At 43.5% G+C, this 18,079-nt stretch overlaps 1 protein-coding gene across 6 annotated transcripts in view; it reads left to right on the forward strand.

Annotated features, from left to right (window-relative positions):
* The window catches only part of AKAP10 (A-kinase anchoring protein 10), a 75,201-nt gene extending 57,891 nt beyond the window's left edge, over window positions 1-17,310 (forward strand). For 4 of the 6 annotated variants that reach the window (XM_032176994.2, XM_032176992.2, XM_058428551.1 and 1 more), the window contains 2 exons: window positions 9,430-9,482; window positions 10,198-13,224. In XM_032176994.2, coding sequence (XP_032032885.1) covers window positions 9,430-9,482; window positions 10,198-10,323 — 179 coding nt within the window. In that variant the 3' untranslated portion in view covers window positions 10,324-13,224. The other 2 variants (XR_009209972.1, XM_032176993.2) reach the window with 2 other exon arrangements.
* The last annotated feature ends 769 nt before the right edge of the window (window positions 17,311-18,079 follow it).

Below are 18,079 nucleotides of genomic sequence, written 5' to 3' on the forward strand. Positions count from 1 at the left end.
CAAGCATGATTCACCGTGTCCAGCCATTTATCTTCTTTTCTTTCTTTTTTTTTTTTTTCTGAGATGGAGTCTTGCTGTGTCGCCCAGAGCTGGAGTGCAATAGCGCGATCTCGGCTCACTGCAACCTCTGCCTCCTGGGTTCAAGCAATTCTCCTGCCTCAGCCTTCCAAGTAGCTGGGATTACAGGCGCGCGCCACCACATCTAGCTAATTTTTGTATTTTTAGTAGAGACAGGGTTTCACCATGTTGGCCAGGCTGGTCTCAAACTCCTGACCTCGTAATCTGCCCACCTCGGCATGCCAAAGTGCTGAGATTACAAGTGTGAGCCACTGCGCCCAGCCATCTTATTTTCTTTGTTTCTTTTTTTTTTTTTTTTTTTGCCGGGTGGGAGGGAGACAGAGTCTAGCTCTGTTGCCAGGCTAGAGTGCAGTGGCACGATCTCGGCTCACTGCAACCTCCGCCTCCTGGGTTCAAGTGATTCTCCTGTAATCTCAGCCTCTGGAGTAGCTGGGAATACAGGCATGCACCACCACGCCCAGCTAATTTTCGTATTTTTAGTAGATATGGGGTTTCACCATATTGGCCAGGATGGTCTCTATCTCCTGACCTCGTGATCCACCCACCTTGGCCTCCCAAAGTTCTGGGATTATAAGCATGAGCCACCACGCCTGGCCCGTTTTATTTTCTTAATGCAACTATTGTTTAGGTAATTAATTGCATCTTTTCATTTTGATGAATTATCTACTTTTTGGTCAGATATACATTTGACAGAGAAAGCAAAAAATGCAACAATTATTGAAGTAATTTAAACCAAAAAAGGGCCTATTACCTAGTTGACCTTATTTATCCAAATAATTACTTTTATTTTGTGTTTTGTCAGAGAAGTCTTAGGTACACAGTTGGGAAGAATCTTAAGACTGAAGGAAAATCTACACAGTTCCTTCAGTAAATAATGTTTTGCTTTTCCTGAGTTAAGGAAAGGGAAAAAAAATGTGTGTGTGTATGTTTTAAGTAAATGATTTTTGAGTGCCTCTTTGTATACTTGTATTCACACGGCAGGTTAGAAGATTTAGATCTTGCTTTCAAAAATTTGACAGTCTAGTAGTTATGTGCCTTTTTTTTTCTTTTTTTTTTTTGAGACGGAGTCTTGCTGTGTCGCCCAGGCTGAAGTGCAATGGCGCGATCACGGCTCACTGCAACCTCTGCCCCCCAGGTTCTAGCAATTATTCTGCCTCAGCCTCCCAAGTAGCTGGGATTATAGGCACCTGCCACCACGCCTGGCTAATTTTTTTGTTATTTTTAGTAGAGATGGGGTTTTGCCATGTTGACCATGCTGACCTCAAGACTCCTGGCCTCAAGTGATCCACCCACCGTGGCCTCCCAAAGTGCTGGGCTTACAGGCGTGAGCTTGTATTGGGTAAAAGAACAATATTGGGGGCTGCATGGTGGTTCATACCTGTAATCCCAGCACTTTGTGAGACTGAGACGGGAGGAGTGTTGGAGCCCAGGAGGGTGAGGCTGCGGCTGCAGTGAATTGTGATCATGCCATCGCACTTCCACGTAGGTAATGGAGCAAGACTATGTCTCTAAAAAAAACAAAACACAATTTTTTTAAGGAATACTGGGAAGAGGTCAGTGGTGGTTTTAGAACAAGAGGAAGTGCCAGATGACCTTTGTGAGGCATTGGCCAGGAAGAACTCTGCAGTGTCTTTAGGTAGTTTCTGTCCATAAGGATAATGGGGTCTCCTCCCCAGTATTAATAGAAAATCTTTGAGCTGTTTTTTGTTTTTTTCCTGAGACGGAGTCTCTCTCTGTCGCCCAGGCTGGAGTACTGTGGCGTGATCTTGGCTCACTGCAAGCTCCGCCTCCCAAGTTCACACCATTCTCCTGCCTCAGCCTCCTGAGTAGCTGGGACTACAGGCGTCCGCCACCACGCCCGGCTAATTTTTTGTTATTTTTAGTAGAGACGGGGTTTCACCATGTCAGCCAGGATGGTATCGGTCTCCTGACCTCGTGATCCACCCGCCTCTGCCTCGCAAAGTGCTGGAGTTAGAGGTGTCAGCCGCTGTGCCTGGCCTGTTTTTTTTTGTTTTTTGTTTTTTAATTTTTTTTTTTTTTTTGAGACGGACTCTCACTCTGTCGCCCAGGCTAGAGTGCGGTGGCGCGATGTTGGCTCACTGCAAGCTCTGCGTCCCGGGTTCAAGCCATTCTCCTGCCTCAGCCTCCTGAGTAGCTGCGACCACAGGTGCCCACCACCACGCCCGGCTAATTTTTTGTATTTTTAGAAGAGACGGGGTTTCACCGCATTAGCCAGGATGGTCTCGATCTGCTGATGTCGTGATCCACCAGCCTTGGTCTCCCAAAGTGCTGGGATTACAGGCGTAAGCCACTGCACCTAGCCCAGTTTGTTTTTTTTTGTTGTTCTTTGTTTTAATCTGGTCTCATACCTCTGACAGCTCATGAAGAAGTGCTCCTGCTTCATATGTATATGTGTTAGCATAGTGTTAACATAGCATAGGTGTTCAGTATTTGCAGTTTGTTTCTGTTTGTTTTATATGAACTAAGGTGTATTATGAGCAGTTGAAGATATACAGGAAATTTTTTCCCAAACCACTATCTCTGCTCATTCTATTCATTCAGTCTCTTTATGTTATTCCTTCATTCATTCATTTTATAGAACAATGGAGTGCCTGCTGTATGCATCTATTGTTCTGGGTCCTGGGGAAGAAAACAAAGTTCCTGCTTTCATGGAACTTACATTATGTTGGCGGAGACAGTAACAGACAAACAAATGTAGCCTGTGTACATGTGTTACATGAAAAGCAGGGTAGTGGGCTGGGAGAGAGTAGTAGGGAGTGCTATTTTCGAGGTGGTTGTCAGGAAAGGCCTCACTGAAGAGGTGGCATTTTGAGTAGACCTGAGTGCAGTGGGGGCGTAAGCCCAGGCAGCATGTGGAGGAAGAGTGTTCTTTGAGGAAGGAACAAGGATAGAGGCCCGAAGCTAGAGAGCTCAGCATGATCAAGGAACAGCAAGCCCCATGTGGCTGTAAGGAAGTGAGCAAAGGAATGAGCAGTAGAAGGTGAGTGAGTTGGGAGGTCATCAGAGACCATGGCAAGGACTTGAAAGTGTCAGGGACACATTGGAAGTTGGAGCAGGGAAATGATGGGATTTATGTTTTGTTTTTGTTTTATGTTTAATGTTTTTAAGGGGTTGCTCTATCAGCTATTTGGAAAATTGAGTGTAGGGCTTCAAGAAGAGAAGCAGAGAAGTAACATTCTTGCCATAGTCATAGTCTAAGTAAGGGATGATGATGGTGGTGTGGATTAGGCTGGTAGTGGAAGACCAGTCCAGTTCAGGTTGTATTTGAAGGTAGAGGCAAAAAGATTATATTTCTACCAGCAAGCCCATCTATGAAGTTGGTTGTATTATTAATTTAATTGAGACATGCCCACATAAACTAATGAATAGGAATTTCTGCAGTTTGGTTAAACACCCCCATATATCCTGGTTCTTCTTTTAGTTGTCCAGATGTCTCTTTAAGTCAAGTATTTTTTGGTGGTGTAGGAGCCCAGAGATTGAATTTATTCACTCAGAAGGCATTTGAGTGATTACTGTGTGCCAGGCACTATGCTGAATGTCAAGGATGTAAACAAGAGAGCATAGTCTCAGTCTGTTTTACTCCAGCTTGGTTCCTTTTTAATGACCCTGACTTGTTAAGCATATCAGTTATGCTACAGAATGTTTAATCTTCTGAACTTTCCTAGTTGTGTTGTTTAGCTTATTTCTCTCTCCTTGACATTTCTTGTAAACTGGAAGTTACACCTATAGTCTTGATGATTCGTGTTACACATTTTAGATTAGAACACATCATGTGTTGTATATGGTGTTTTTGAAAGGCTCTCTGTATATTGGTCTGTACATTAAAATATTGCCTGAATGGATACACATAAATTTTAACAGTGATTACATTAGAGATGAGAAGAAAGAGGTGCCTTTTACTTTTCAATATACCCTTTTCCTCTGCCTTTTGAATTTTCTTGCCCTATGCATACTTTATTGCTTAATCATCCACCTCATCTCTTCCCCTGTGGCTTCCTGTTGCATTTGGAATGAAATCTAGCCTCTTTGCTGTTACTTATGGATGTCCCTTGCTGGCCTCTATCACCTTACTTTGAACCACTCCTTTCATGGACTGAGCTCTCATTGGACTACCTTTTATTCTTTTGCTGAAGTTTCTTCACTTTGAGGGCTTCTGCAGTTGCTATTTCATGGCTGTGGCAAGCCCTGCCATGGCTTTCATGCAAGGATGGTTCCTCCTTCTCATCTCAATATTATCTCTTCAGAGAGGGACCTTCCCAACTCAGATGATCTAAAATCCTTTTTATATACCACTCACTACCACTTCTTTCTTTTCTTTTTCTTTTCCTTTTATCTTTTTTTTTTTTTTTTTGAGACAGAGTCTCGCCGTCGCCCAGGCTGGAATCATGACTCACTGTAGCCTCAACTTCTTGGGCTCAAATGATCCTCTCACCTCAGCCTCTCAAGTAGCTGGAACTGCAGGCACACACCACCATACTTGGCTTATTATTTTACTTTTTGTAGAGACAGGGTTTCACCAAGGCTGGTCTCAAACTCCTGCCTCAAGCAGTCCACATCTCTCAGCCTCCTGAAGTGTTGGGATTACAGGAGTGAGCCACCACCCTCGGCCTATTTTCTTATTCACTGTCTAAAATTATCTTGTTCATTTATTTACATACTTGTTTATAGCTTATTTCTCAGCTGGACGTGGTGCCTCACACCTGTAATCCCAATACTTTGGGAGGCTGGGTTGGAGAATTGGTTGAGCCCAGGACTTCAAGACCAGCCTGGGCAACAAAGTGAGACCCTGTCTATAAAAAATTGTTTAAAAATTAGCTTGACGTGGTGGCACACGCCTGTGGTCCCAGCTACTTGGGAGGCTGAGGTGGGAGAATCGCTTGGGCCCAGGAGGTTGAGGTGACAGTGAGCCATGATTGTGCCACTGCACTCTAGCCTAGTGACAGAGTAAGACCCTGTGTCTAAAAAGTAAATAAAAATAGTTTCTCTTTCATGACTAGAATATTAACCTCTGTGTGGGCAGGGAGTTTGTCTATATTATTTGGCACTATATTTCCTGATTCTGAAATTATGCCTAGCACATGGTAAGTACTCCTTAAATGTTTGTTGATTGTATTATTTAATACTTAAGAATTTCATTTGGGATTATCTGAGTGGTAAGATTATGGGTTATATTTAAGAAAAAAATCATTTTTTAAACTTGGTTGCCCTTTGCCACACTGACATAGACACTAAGTTTTCTTAGCCAGATTACTTCTGAGGATACTCACAGAGGCCATTCTCTTCTCAGTCCCCAAATAATTGATATTTCTTAGCACTTTCAAGCTAATGCAATTCTTAGATGATGTATCTGTGTATATCATATCCTCATTCTACAAATGTAGAAATTGAAGGCTGGGCACAGTGGCACTCGCCTGTAATCTCAGCAGTTTGGGAGGCCAAGGCGAGCGGATCACTGAGGACGGGAGTTAAGACCAGCCTGGCCAACATGGTAAAGCCTTGCCTCTTAAAAATACAGGCTGGGCGCGGTGGCTCACGCCTGTAATCCCAGTACTTTGGGAGGCCGGGGCGAGCAGATCACGAAGTCAGGAGATGGAGACCATCCTGGCTAACACAGTGAAACCCCGTCTCTACTAAAAATACAAAAAATTAGCCAGGCGAGGTGGCGGGCGCCTGTAGTCCCAGCTACTCGGGAGGCTGAGGCAGGAGAATGGTGTGAACCCCGGGGGGGCGGAGCCTGCAGTGAGCCGAGATCGCGCCATTGCACTCCAGCCTGGGCGACAGCGAGACTCTGTCTCAAAAAAATAAAATAAAATAAAAAAATAAATAATAATAAAAAAATAAAAAATAAAAATAAAATAAAAATACAACAATTAGGGCCGGGCACGGTGGCTCACGCCTGTTATCCCAGCACTTTGGGAGGCCAAGGCAGGCAGATCACAAGGTCAGGAGTTCGAGACCATCCTGGCTAACACAGTGAAACCCCGTCTCTACTAAAAATACAAAAAAATTAGCCAGGCATGGTGGCACGCGCTTGTAGTCACAGCTATGGGGAGGCTGAGGCAGGTGAATCCCTTGAACCCGGGAGGTGGAGGTTGCAAGGAGCTGAGATTGTGCCACTGAACTCCAGCCTGGTCAACAGAGTGAGACTCTGTCTCAAAAAAAAAAAAAAAAAAACAAACAGCCAGGCGTGGTGGCGGGTACGGGTACCTGTAATCCCAGCTACTGGGGAGGCTGAGGGAGGAGAATCGCTTAAACCCAGGAGGTAGAGCTTGCAGTGAGCTGATAATGCACCACTGCATTCCAGCCTGGGCAACAGAGTGAGACTCCGTCTTAAAAAAAAAGAAATAGAAATTGAGGAATGTGGAGATTGTGGTTTGTGATTTGTTAGGAATCACACAGCAGGTTTGTAGCAACTACAGGGCTTTGGTTCAGAATACCACCTTGACAACGGTTTGTTTACAGTTTGGCTCCCCTTCCTCTGCCTTTCTCTCCTTCCTTATTGAGGGCAGCTGGAAAGAATTTTCATCATTTACTAGCGTACAGTTTTAATTTGAGTTTTGAAACCTTGATAATAGAGCACAGAGGAAAAGACTGAGTTTTCTTTTTTTGAGACAGTCTCGCTCCATGGCCCAGGCTGGAGTGCAGTGACACCATCTCAGCTCGTTGCAACCTCTGCCTCCCAGATTCAAGCAATTCTGCCTCAGCCTCTTGAGTAGCTGAGATTACAGGCACGTGTCACCACGCCCAGCTAATTTTCTGTTTTTGTTTCATTTTGTTTTTTTCTCAGATGGAGTCTTGCTCTGTCACCCAAGCTGGAGTGCAGTGGTACGATCTTGGCTCACTCAAACCTCTTGTCTCCTGGGTTCAAGCAATTCTCCTGCCTCAGCCTCCCTAGTAGCTGGGACTACAGGCATGTGCCACCATCCCAAGTTCATTTTTGTATGTTTAGTAGAGACGGGGTTTCACTATGTTGACCAGGCTGGTCTCGAACTCCTGATCTCAGGTGATCTACCCATCTCGGTCTCCCAAAGTGCTGGGATTATAGGCACACGCCTATTTTTGTATTTTTAGCAGAGACAGGGTTTCACCATGTTGATTAGACTGGTCTCAAACTTCTGACCTCAAGTGATTTGCCTGCCCCAGCCTCCCAAAGTGCTGGGATTACAGGCGTGAGCCACTGCACCTGGCCCAGAGATTTCTAAACAGAGTTCTAACCAGATGCTTTTTCCTGTCAGTAGAATGAGAATGAACTGGAGTTGGGAGAGACTGCCATGAGGGACACCAGTCAGCCAGTGGAATTAGCTGGTAATGTAGATAGGAGAAGAAAAAGATTCCAAATTAGGTAGTGGTAGCAAGAATTAGAGGGAAGGTCGGATTTATGATACGTCCAAGGTTGAATTCTAAGGTGAAATTTGGTGGCAGATTTCATGTGTAAATTGGGAAGGTAGATTGAGTTTTCTTAACAAGGGTTCTCTAACATGTCAATAGAGTGTGACTCTGCAGGGGGCCTGACGAGAGAACGGTGCATGGGGTGATTTAACAGCCGGTTGAGCCTTCATGCAGAGCATTTAACACTGTGGCTCTGTAGACTCTGGTTGGCAGTAGAATTTCATTAAACCAGTATTTAAACCCTTAGGTAATAATAAAAATTGAGGGAAAAGGATCCAGGTTTTGTATTTTTTATGAATTCAGTTATTGAATTAAACAGGACCTTGCCTCAAGAAATAATCTACCAACAATTAACTTGGTTTAAAGCAAAGTTAGGAAGTGAGTCTATTCAAATTATTAAATAAAAAAGTAAGCTGTGTATTTCATTCATAGAAATAGAGGCTGGCCTACTTCGGATGATTCTCAGCATGTGATTACAGATGTGGGCTTACACATCCTAGGGAGTTAAGGTGTACTCTGGCTTGGATAGAGTAGAGCTCTTTGAAACTCTTCTCTTACCCGGCTAGTTTATATAGACTAGAGAACTAGAATGTAGCAGCATACTCTTAGAAGCCCTTTCATGTAGGAGCTGGTCTGGAAGGTTTGAAAACATAACAAATGTGTTGATGTCTCCCAATGTATTGCTAGATTCTTACCCAAGAGCATTATCCTGGTTAGGGTTTTGTTTTGTTTTGTTTTTTAATGTTTGCCACAAACTAACACTAGATGTTAGTTCTTTCATCAAGTGAGGAAAGTAGAAGAAATGTCCAGAACTCTGAAACACCTTTTCAAAAGTTTTTCAAGCCATGATGTTTGCAAGTTAAATAGTCTGTTATGTAAGCAATATAATCAGTTTTTATTAATGTAACATTCCTTAGTGTTTTGGGGTATCACACAAAAAAGAATATCCATATATAGAAGCAACAGCTTTTAAATAAGAGCATTGTGGTGGTGGTGATGGTGGGTTTTTTTTTTTTTTTTTTTTTTTTCTTGAGACGGAGTCTCGCTCTGTCGCCCAGGCTGGAGTGCAGTGGCCCGATCTCGGCTCACTGCAAGCTCCGCCTCCCGGGTTCACGCCATTCTCCTGCCTCAGCCTCTCCGAGTAGCTGGGACTACAGGCGCCCGCCACCACGCCCGGCTAATTTTTTGTATCACCGCGGTCTCGATCTCCTGACCTCGTGATCCGCCCGCCTCGGCCTCCCAAAGTGCTGGGATTACAAGCGTGAGCTACCGCGCCCGGCCTTTTTTTTTTTTTGAGACAGAGTCTTGCTCTGTCGCCCAGACTGGAGTGCAATGGTGTGATCTAGACTCGCTGCAACCTCCGCCTCCTGGGTTCCAGCAATTCTCCTGCCTCAGCCTCCCAAGTAGCTGGGATTACAGGTGCCTGCTACCCAGCTAATTTTTTTTTATTATTTGTATTTTTAGTAGAGACATGGTTTCGTCATGTTGGCCAGGCTGGTCTCAAACTCCTGACCTCAGGTGATCCACCCACCTCAGCCTCCCAAAATGCTAGGATTACAGGCGTGAGCCACTGTGCCCAGCCTTTTTTTTTTTTTTTGAGATGGAGTCTCGCTGTGTCACCCAGGTTGGAGTGCAGTGTCACGATCTCAGCTCGCTGCAACCTCCGCTCCCGGGTTCAAGCAATTCTTCTGCCTCAGCCTCCTGAGTAGCAGGGATTATAGGTGCCTGCCACCATGCCTGGCTGATTTTTATTTTAGTAGAGACAGGTTTCACCATGTTGGCCAGGCTGGTCTTGAACTCCTAACCTCAGGTGAATCACCCACCTCGGCCTCCCAAAGTGCTGGGATTACAGGCATGAACCACCATGGCCAGCCAAATAAGAGCATTTTTAATGTAAAATTATGCATGAAATGTACATTCAATTTTGTCTTTGTTTACTAGGATCCATGTTCTCACAAGCTATGAAGAAATGGGTGCAAGGAAATACTGATGAGGTAAATTCTACCTTTAGGATAAAGAGATTTCTGTTTATAAGTGCCACCCTCGTGTAAGTGAGGTTTAAAGTTTTCCTTTTCTTTAGTTCCCGTGTTTAAGCAGCATGGCATATTTATGCTCTCTTACCCAGAATGTACCAAGAAAGGGTGGTCCCTTCTTAACATCTAACAATTGCCTGGTAGTAGCAGTGAAGGTATCTTCAGTCCAGAGGCTAGGACCACTGAAGGATATACATGCATTCAAGTTTCCATCAGCCAGCAGGCATCAGTAATCAATGTGACCACTGAAGGATATACATACATTCAAGTTTCCATCAGCCAGCAGGCATCAGTAATCAATGTGTAGATCAAAAGCTCAAATGTTTCCTTCCCCACCGGCAGTTTTACTTTTTAAGTAGTGGAGGCTTGCTTTTTTAATAGTTAATTAAGTACATTGAGAGATAGGAGGTGAAAAAAGGAAAATGTTTTATTTTGACCATCTAATATGAAAGTAGTTCAGTGTTAGGTATCCAGTAGTTGACAATGGAAGACAGGAAATGACATGTTAATATTCATAGCCAGAGGGTGGCCCAGGTTTTTTTGTACATGGGAATGAAATTCTTATCCAAATAAGTAGAAATGATGTGCATAAGCCATTTGTTAAGAGCACTGAATATGTGCATCTTGATCCATCTAATGAATAACCATTATCACTAGTTTAAATTATTTTCTTTAGGCCCAGGAAGAGCTAGCTTGGAAGATTGCTAAAATGATAGTCAGTGACGTTATGCAGCAGGCACAGTATGATCAACCGTTAGAGAAATCTACAAAGGTAAGGATGACTTCGTTTTGTTTAAACTAAAAAGTATTATTTTCCAGGTGTAAAAATAAAAAAGAACATAAGGATTTTCTTTGCCTTTGAAGGATTAACTGCTGTGGGGGTTACCTTCTTATCATAAGTAACTAGAAAATAGACAAACTAAATGAAACAACTGTTTGCATATATTGGACAATGGGCAATACAGGGAAACCATTGAAACCAAACAGAGCCCAGTAGTCTTGCTGAACGAAAGAGTTAAAAATCAAAGTTCAGGCCAGGTGCAGTGGCTCATGCCTGTAATCCCAGCACTTTGGGAGGCCAAGGCGGGTGAATCACTTGAGGTCAGGAGTTCAAGACCAGCCTGGCCAACATGGTGAAACCCCGTTTTAGCCGGGTGTGGTGGCAGGCGACTGTAATCCCAACTATTTGGGAGGCTGAGGCAGGAGAATCGCTTGAACCAGGGAGGCAGAGGTTGCAGTGAGCCGAGATCACACCACTGCACTCCAGCCTGGGTGACGAGCAAAACTCTGTCTCAAAAAAAAAAAAAAAAATCAAAGTTCAGAGAGCTCAATTTGAGTAGAAGTTGTAGGATAAGGTACCAGAAAAGAGGAAGCTGCCCAGAAAGAAAGCCATAGAGATATTTAGAGAGGTTCCCATGGATCCTTGGCCTAGGAGTGATCTGTATATGTGTGGGGTGAAAATGCATATGTCCAGTTAAAGAACCCCCCAGAAATTAGTAGGCTGAATGATTGCTGGAACATAGGGCTAAGAAAAGTTCATGGCCAGAAGGATCTGGCCAGAGTAGAGAGACTTTATAATACACAAGGCATTGGGTAGTGTCTTCACAAAGGTTATGCCTTACTACTGAAGATAAATTAGTCCTAGAGTACAAGCACCTGAACCACGTTTCAAAGCAAATTTTTAAAGGATCAAATTACCCTGTAACAACTGCATGCCAAAACAAAGGGCTTAACCCTCTTTACAGTAACACAAAAAATTCAGCACTTCACAGTGTAAAGTTAGAATGTCTGACGTCCAGGCTGGGCGCAGTGGCTCATGCCTGTAATCCCAGCACTTTGGGAGGCCAAGGCAGGTAGATGACCTGAGGTCAGGAGTTCAAGACCAGCCTGGCTAACATGGTGCAACCCCGTCTCTATTAAAAATACAAAAATTTAGCCAGGCATGGTGGTGGGCGCCTGTGATCCCAGCTACTTGGGAGGCTGAGGCAGGAGAATTGCCTGAACCCAGGAGGTGGAGGTTGCAGTGAGCCAAGATCGCACCACTGCACTCCGGTCTGGGCAAAAAGAGCAAAACTCAGGCTCAAAAAAAAAAAAAAAAAAAAAAGAATGTCTGACATCAATCACAAATTGCCAAGCATGACATGAAGTTGACCTATAACCAGGAGAAAACTCAATCTATAGAAACAGACCCAGAAATGAGAAAGATGGTGAATTTAGCAAAGACCATCAAGTGGCTATTTTAAGTATTAAAAATATGTTCAAGTGGCCAGGTGCAGTGGCTCATGCCTGTAATCCCAGCACTTTGGGAGGCCAAGGTGGGTAGGAGTTCAAGACCAGCTTGGCCAATATGGTGAAACCCCTTCTCTACTAAAAATACAAAAAAATTAGCTGGGCATGGTGGCAGGCGCCTATAGTCCCAGCTATGTGGGAGGCTGAGGCACAAGAATCACTTGAACCTGTGAGGTGGAGGTTGCAGTAAGCCGAGATTGTGCCACTTGTACTCCAGCCTGGACAACCGAGTGAGACTGTCTCAAAAAAAAAAGTTCAAGAATGTCAAGGAAAACAAGAGTATAATGAGAGAAATGCAAAATGGTTTTAAAAGAACCAAATGGAATTTCTTGAAATAAAAAATACCAGAAATGGGGGCCAGGCCTGGTGGCTTATGTCTATAATCCCAGCACTTTGTGGGGGCCGAGGCAGGCAGATCACCTGAGATCGGTATTTCGAGGCCAGCCTGACCAACATGGAGAAACCTCATCTCTACTAAAAATACAAAATTAGCTGGGCGTGGTGGCGCATGCCTGTAATCCCAGCTACTCGGGAGGCTGAGGCAGGAGGATTGCTTGAACCCAGGAGGCAGAAGTTGCAGTGAGCTGAGATTGCACCAGTGCAATCCAGCTTGGGCCACAAGAGTGAAACTCCGTCTCAAAAAAAAAAGTAGACTCGAAGAACTAGCTGAGTTTTTATTTACTTTATGCAGTAAGTGTGACCTTTTGCAGGTGACTACTTTAGTTCCTCATGTCCTCATTAGTAGATCAGAGAAATTCAACACCAAAACCCCAAAAGAAAAACCGCTTCTAATCCTCATTCCATGATTTTATGAATGCATGAAGTCCTACGCCTGTGAAGGAATACTCAGTCTCTTTATCCTGTGTTGATACCTCTCTGCTTCAACCTCCAACTTGACATTTGCCTGTAGGATGTACTTGGACATTCAGCATAAACTACCTCACACCATTACTGAATTGCTTCATGTGCACATGTCCCATGCCACAATACCGGGGACCTTGTCTTCCGTGATGTTTGTCCCCAGTGCTGTGACTACAGGAGGGAGTCAGTGAATGTCTGCATGTGTATCTTTACCATCCCTCTTGAATATGCTGTAGGGTTAATTCCTAGAAGTAGAATTACTCTGTTGAAAATTGGCAATATTTTTCATTCTACTATCTATTGCCAACCTGGGAAAGCAAGTCTGGATGCCAGTCCTTCTTATATGCCCCTTGGGTAAGTTACCTAACCTCTTTAAGCTTCTGTTCACTCATATGTTAACAAGGAAAATTACAATATTTTACCTCACAAAATTGTAGTCAGCTTCTGGCTGTCATAAACTCTGGTATATAGTAAACACTACCTGTTGGTGTCCATCCTTAATTTCTAATAATAGGTCACTTGTTAGAGAAATGCACCTTACCATTTTCTTTTCTTTTTTCAGTTATGACTCAAAACTTGAGATAAAGGAAATCTGCTTGTGAAAAATTAGAGAACTTTTTTCCCTTGGTTGGATTCTTCAACACAGCCAATGAAAACAGCACTATATTTCTGATCCGTCACTTGTTTCCAGGAAAGAATGGGAGACAATCCTAGACTTCCACCATAATGCAGTTACCTGTAGGCATAATTGATGCACATGACGTTCACACAGTGAGAGTCTGAAAGACACAAAATGGTATTGTTTACATTACTGGAAAATTATTAGTTTTCCAATGGCAATAACCCATTTATGAGAGTGTTTTAGCCTACTGAAATAGACAGGGACCACATCCTCTGGGAAGCAGATAAGCATAGAACTGATACTTGATGCACACTCTTAGCAGTAACTCATCCCTAACAGCATCGTAAAGCAGGTGCCAGAGGTGCTTTGCTTTGTCCTTCCGAAGCAGGTGAGTCAGCCCCACTGAGAGCCAGGCAGCTTTGAGTGGCAGCGTGGTGCTAGCAGATTCAGTGGAACAGGGTGAGAGTTAATTATGCAGTCTTCCTTGACAGCGGCATTAATTTGGAAGGAAACTGACAAGTCATGGGTCAAGTTTCAGTGACTTCTTCCTTCCTCTGATGGCAGTATACAGTTTTCACATTTTAATTCCTCCTCCTGAGATGCACTATACTTAAAACCATTCTCTCCCCTGCTAACAGAAGGGTGTGAATCTGGTTTACTTTGAGCATTAGGATTTGCCCCTCTGGAATTCTGCACTCCAGTTACTTAACTTTCCCTTCAGAATACATGTGGAAAGAAAGAAAGAAATAGCGATGACTCCAATTTTGCCCCTGTGGCACCTTGAACAAAACAGTTCTTCCCAAATTATACTTTTTTTTTTTTTTAAATAAGGTGAGCAGGATGACTGGGGAGAGAGAAACATTCGACTTTGACTGTCTCCCCCATTCTTTGCTGTGAGCTGGAAAGTGTGCAGTTGGTGGTCTTTCTTCTCCTTTCTTTAGGACAGTAAGAGACTCACTCACTGCACTTCTGCTCAGTTGGCTTCTGCATCGGGATTGCACAGCCATCAGCAGGGCTGCCCAGTTGGTGAGCACACTCCATTGACCACATGGCACCAGCGCTTCCTCAATGCACATGATTGAGAGGAAAGAAAGTTCTCTTAGACGTTACTGCTTTTGCTCAGACTTTGCAAAAAAAATATATATATATATGTATAAATATATAATTATTAATCACTTTTGTCCTTGAGAAAGTCTTGAATGAACAGAGAATTTATTCCATTGCAATATTTGATTGTATAGAGGCACAGTGTTTCATCGACAGAAGAAGCAAAAAGGCTTTGTGTAAGTTTTTGGTACTATGTACCACTTCTGTTATTCTTTTAAAGCTGAAGTATTCATGTACTTAAACCATATTATATTTAATTGTGTTTGATTTTAAAATATATATATATATATGAATTCTATTTAAAATTGTGTCAACTTTCTGCTTTCAGGGCATTTATGGCTCTTCTGTTGAAATATATTGATCTTTCCAAATATTTTCGTTTGCTTTCTAAAAACCCAGAACATGAGCCACTACTGGACTTTGCCTTGTGTTTGGAGTGTATGGCATAAACCCAAGGTTTTTATTAGGCATCTATGCTGTGATTAATTCATTTTGTTCTTTTAACAAAATATTTCCATCCACTTCAAATTGCTTCAATCTTTAACAGAAAAGCAATATAAAGGTTATAGAATAAAATGTGGTTTTGGGCAACTCTTGCTGCCTCTGCATGTTTTGGAATAACAATTTCTACAAGACTCTAGGCTGTTTAAACTAGTGCTTTCAGTTAAGATAAATTCTGATCATTTCTTTGTATATACATTTTGTGCTTCTGAGCTAAAGATGCCAAGTAGTTGTAAACTGCTTATAAAGAGAATAGCAGCAAATTTGAGACTCGGCTTTTTTCTGCCCCACCTGCTTTGAGACACAGAAGCGGAGTGTGGCCCAAAATTATTAGCCAGATTTAATATTTGATCTAAAGTAGATCCTTGTACTCATTTTAAAGTTGGAATTCGATTCCTCCAACATTGAGCACCCACCATGTTCCAGGCTTTGTGCATTGTGCCTACAAAATAAGATTCCCTGGTGGAGTTTTTATAGGTTCAGGTAATCATTTGAACACCCTTCATCTTTATCATGTTGTTGACGTTGACACAAATTGTTTAAAAAGAAAAGATATTACAGAGAAAGTGATACCTTTGTAACTTGATGTGTCTTCATCATTCGGTAAGATTTGATGAAAGTAAAAAGCAAATGTCAGCCAAATCCAGTGAACAGCAATGAAACAGGGAGCAACTTTTTATAACTTTTTCTACTTGGATTTCAACATTCAGTAGAGCTTTTTGAAATGTAAGTAGTTTACAGTACTGGAGCTTTGACTAGTTCAGTAGGAATTTGGAGGGGAAGGTCATTCTGAATTGTAACAAAGTACAAACTTCTTTGCTGTTTTATTTAAGTACTGAGAACTAAGCACCTGATGAAGTGACTGACCTCTCTCCAGTGACAGTGTTTGGGTACCTGCCTGACTTCAGGAGTGGGGTTTATGTTTCTACACAGTGACCTTTTCTCTCACCCTCTCCTCCCTCTTGCCCACATACCAGTTAATTGGACCTGGGTTGAACTCTTGATCTAGACAGGCCCAAGACAGTTCTTTATGTTAAGAATTTTGGGGCCGGGCACGGTGGCTCAAGCCTGTAATTGCAACACTTTGGGAGGCCAGGACAGGCGGATCACTTGAGGTCAGGAGTTCGAGGCCAGCCTGGCCAACATGGTAAAACCCTGTCCTTACTAAAAATACAAAAATTAGCTGGGCATGATGGCGCATGCCTGTAATCCCAGCTACGTGGGTGGCTGAGACAGGAGAATCGCTTGAACCTGGAGGCAGAGGTTGTGCAATGAGCCGAGACCACGTCACTGCATTCCAGCCTGGGTGACAGAGGGAGACTCTGTCTCCAAAAATAAAAATAAGAAAAAGAATTTTGGGCCAGGTGCAGTGGCTCACACCTGTAATTACAGCATTTTGGAAGGCCCAAGATGGGCAGATCACTTGAGGACAGGAGTTTGAGACCAGCCTGGCCAATATGGTGAAACTCCATCTCTACTAAAAAGACAAAAGTTAGCCAGATGTGGTGGTGGGCACCTATAATCCCAGCTGCTCGGGAGGCTGGGGCAGGAGAATCACTTGAACCCAGGAAGCAGAGGTTACAGTGAGCCAAGATCACATCTCTGCACTCCAGCCTGGGCAACAGAGCAAGACTCTGTCTCAAAAAAAAGAATTTAGCCGGGCGCGGTGGCTCATGCCTGTAATCTCAGCACTTTGGGAGGCCAAGGTGGGCAGATCATGAGGTCAGGAGATCGAGATCGTCCTGGCTAACATGGTGAAACCCCGTCTCTACTAAAAATACAAAAAATTAGCCGGGCGTGCTGGTGGGCACCTGTAGTCCCAGCTACTAGGGAGGCTGAGGCAGAGGAAGGGTGTGAACCCAGGAGACGGAGCTTGCAGTAAGCCAAGATCGTGCCACTGCACTACAGTCTGGGCAACAGCGAGACTCCGTCTAAAAAAAAAAAAAGGAATTTTGGCCGGGTGCGGTGGCACTTGCCTGTAATCCCAGCACTTTGGGACAGCAAGGTGGGCGGGTTACCTGGGGTCAGGAGTTCAAGACCAGTCTGGCCAATATGGCGAAACCCTGTCTCTTACTAAAAAAAATACAAAAATTAGCCGGGTGTGGTGGTGGGCACCTGGGGAGGCTGAGGCAGGGAGAAATGCTTGAACCTGGGAGGCAGAGGTTGCAGTAAGCCAAGATCACACCACTGCACTCCAGAGCGAGAGTCTCTCTCAAAAAAAAAAAGAATTTTGCATGGAGAAGGAGAGATACTGGTCACCATCTGGAATGGTGCTTGGATATGACACTTACAAAATCAGGAGCCAGCACTGCACGGACAAACAGAAGCATGTGGGCCTGAGATAGCAGCTACCTTGATAACCCTGAAGACATCCTTGGTTTCTGCATCTATTCCTGCATCCTTGCATTGGACTCCATTAATCTCTCAGTTATCCTTGTAATGATTTTTGATTTTTTTATTTTTTTTTTTGAGATGGAGTTTCGCTCTTGTTGCCCAGGCTGGAGTGCAATGGCACGATCTTGGCTCACCGCAACCTCCACCTCCCAGGTTCAAGTGATTCTCCTGCCTCAGCCTCCGGAGTAGCAGGGATTACAGGCTTGCGCCACCACACCTGGCTAATTTTGTGTTTTTAGTAGAGACGGGGTTTCTCCATGTTGGTCAGGCTGGTCTCGAACTCCCAACCTCAGGTGATCCCCCTGTCTCGGCCTTCCAAAGTGCTGGGATTACAGGCATAAGCCATGGTACCTGGTCTGTTTTTTGATTTTTTGAAACTAGTCTGAAGTGAGTTTTTTTTAATTACGTGAAAGGAGTTTGGCTAAAATACTGCCAGACTGCCCTAATTCCTAATGATTATGTATTCTCAGCATGTCTGCAAAGTACTGCTGATTTCTGGAGAATAATTTTTCTTTAGTAAACTTTACTTAGTCATCATGTGTATTCTCTCAAAATGGTATCCTAACCTAATGGAGCTAAAAGACACCCCTTGTTTTTATAACAAGCAGTTACTGAGGCCCAGGAAAGGGAGAAGTCCCTGGCTTATGAGATGATCACCATTAGAACTCAGGCCTGGGCCAGTGCCTTTTCATGCTTCTCAGATCCTTCCAAAGAATAATGAGGATTATAACCACTTTTAGCAGTTGTAATAAACCCAGAAATAGAAAGCTTTTTGGTTAGAGTA

Source organism: Hylobates moloch, unplaced genomic scaffold, assembly GCF_009828535.3.
Source record: "Hylobates moloch isolate HMO894 unplaced genomic scaffold, HMol_V3 SCAFFOLD_15, whole genome shotgun sequence".
Classification (NCBI taxonomy): domain Eukaryota; kingdom Metazoa; phylum Chordata; class Mammalia; order Primates; family Hylobatidae; genus Hylobates; species Hylobates moloch.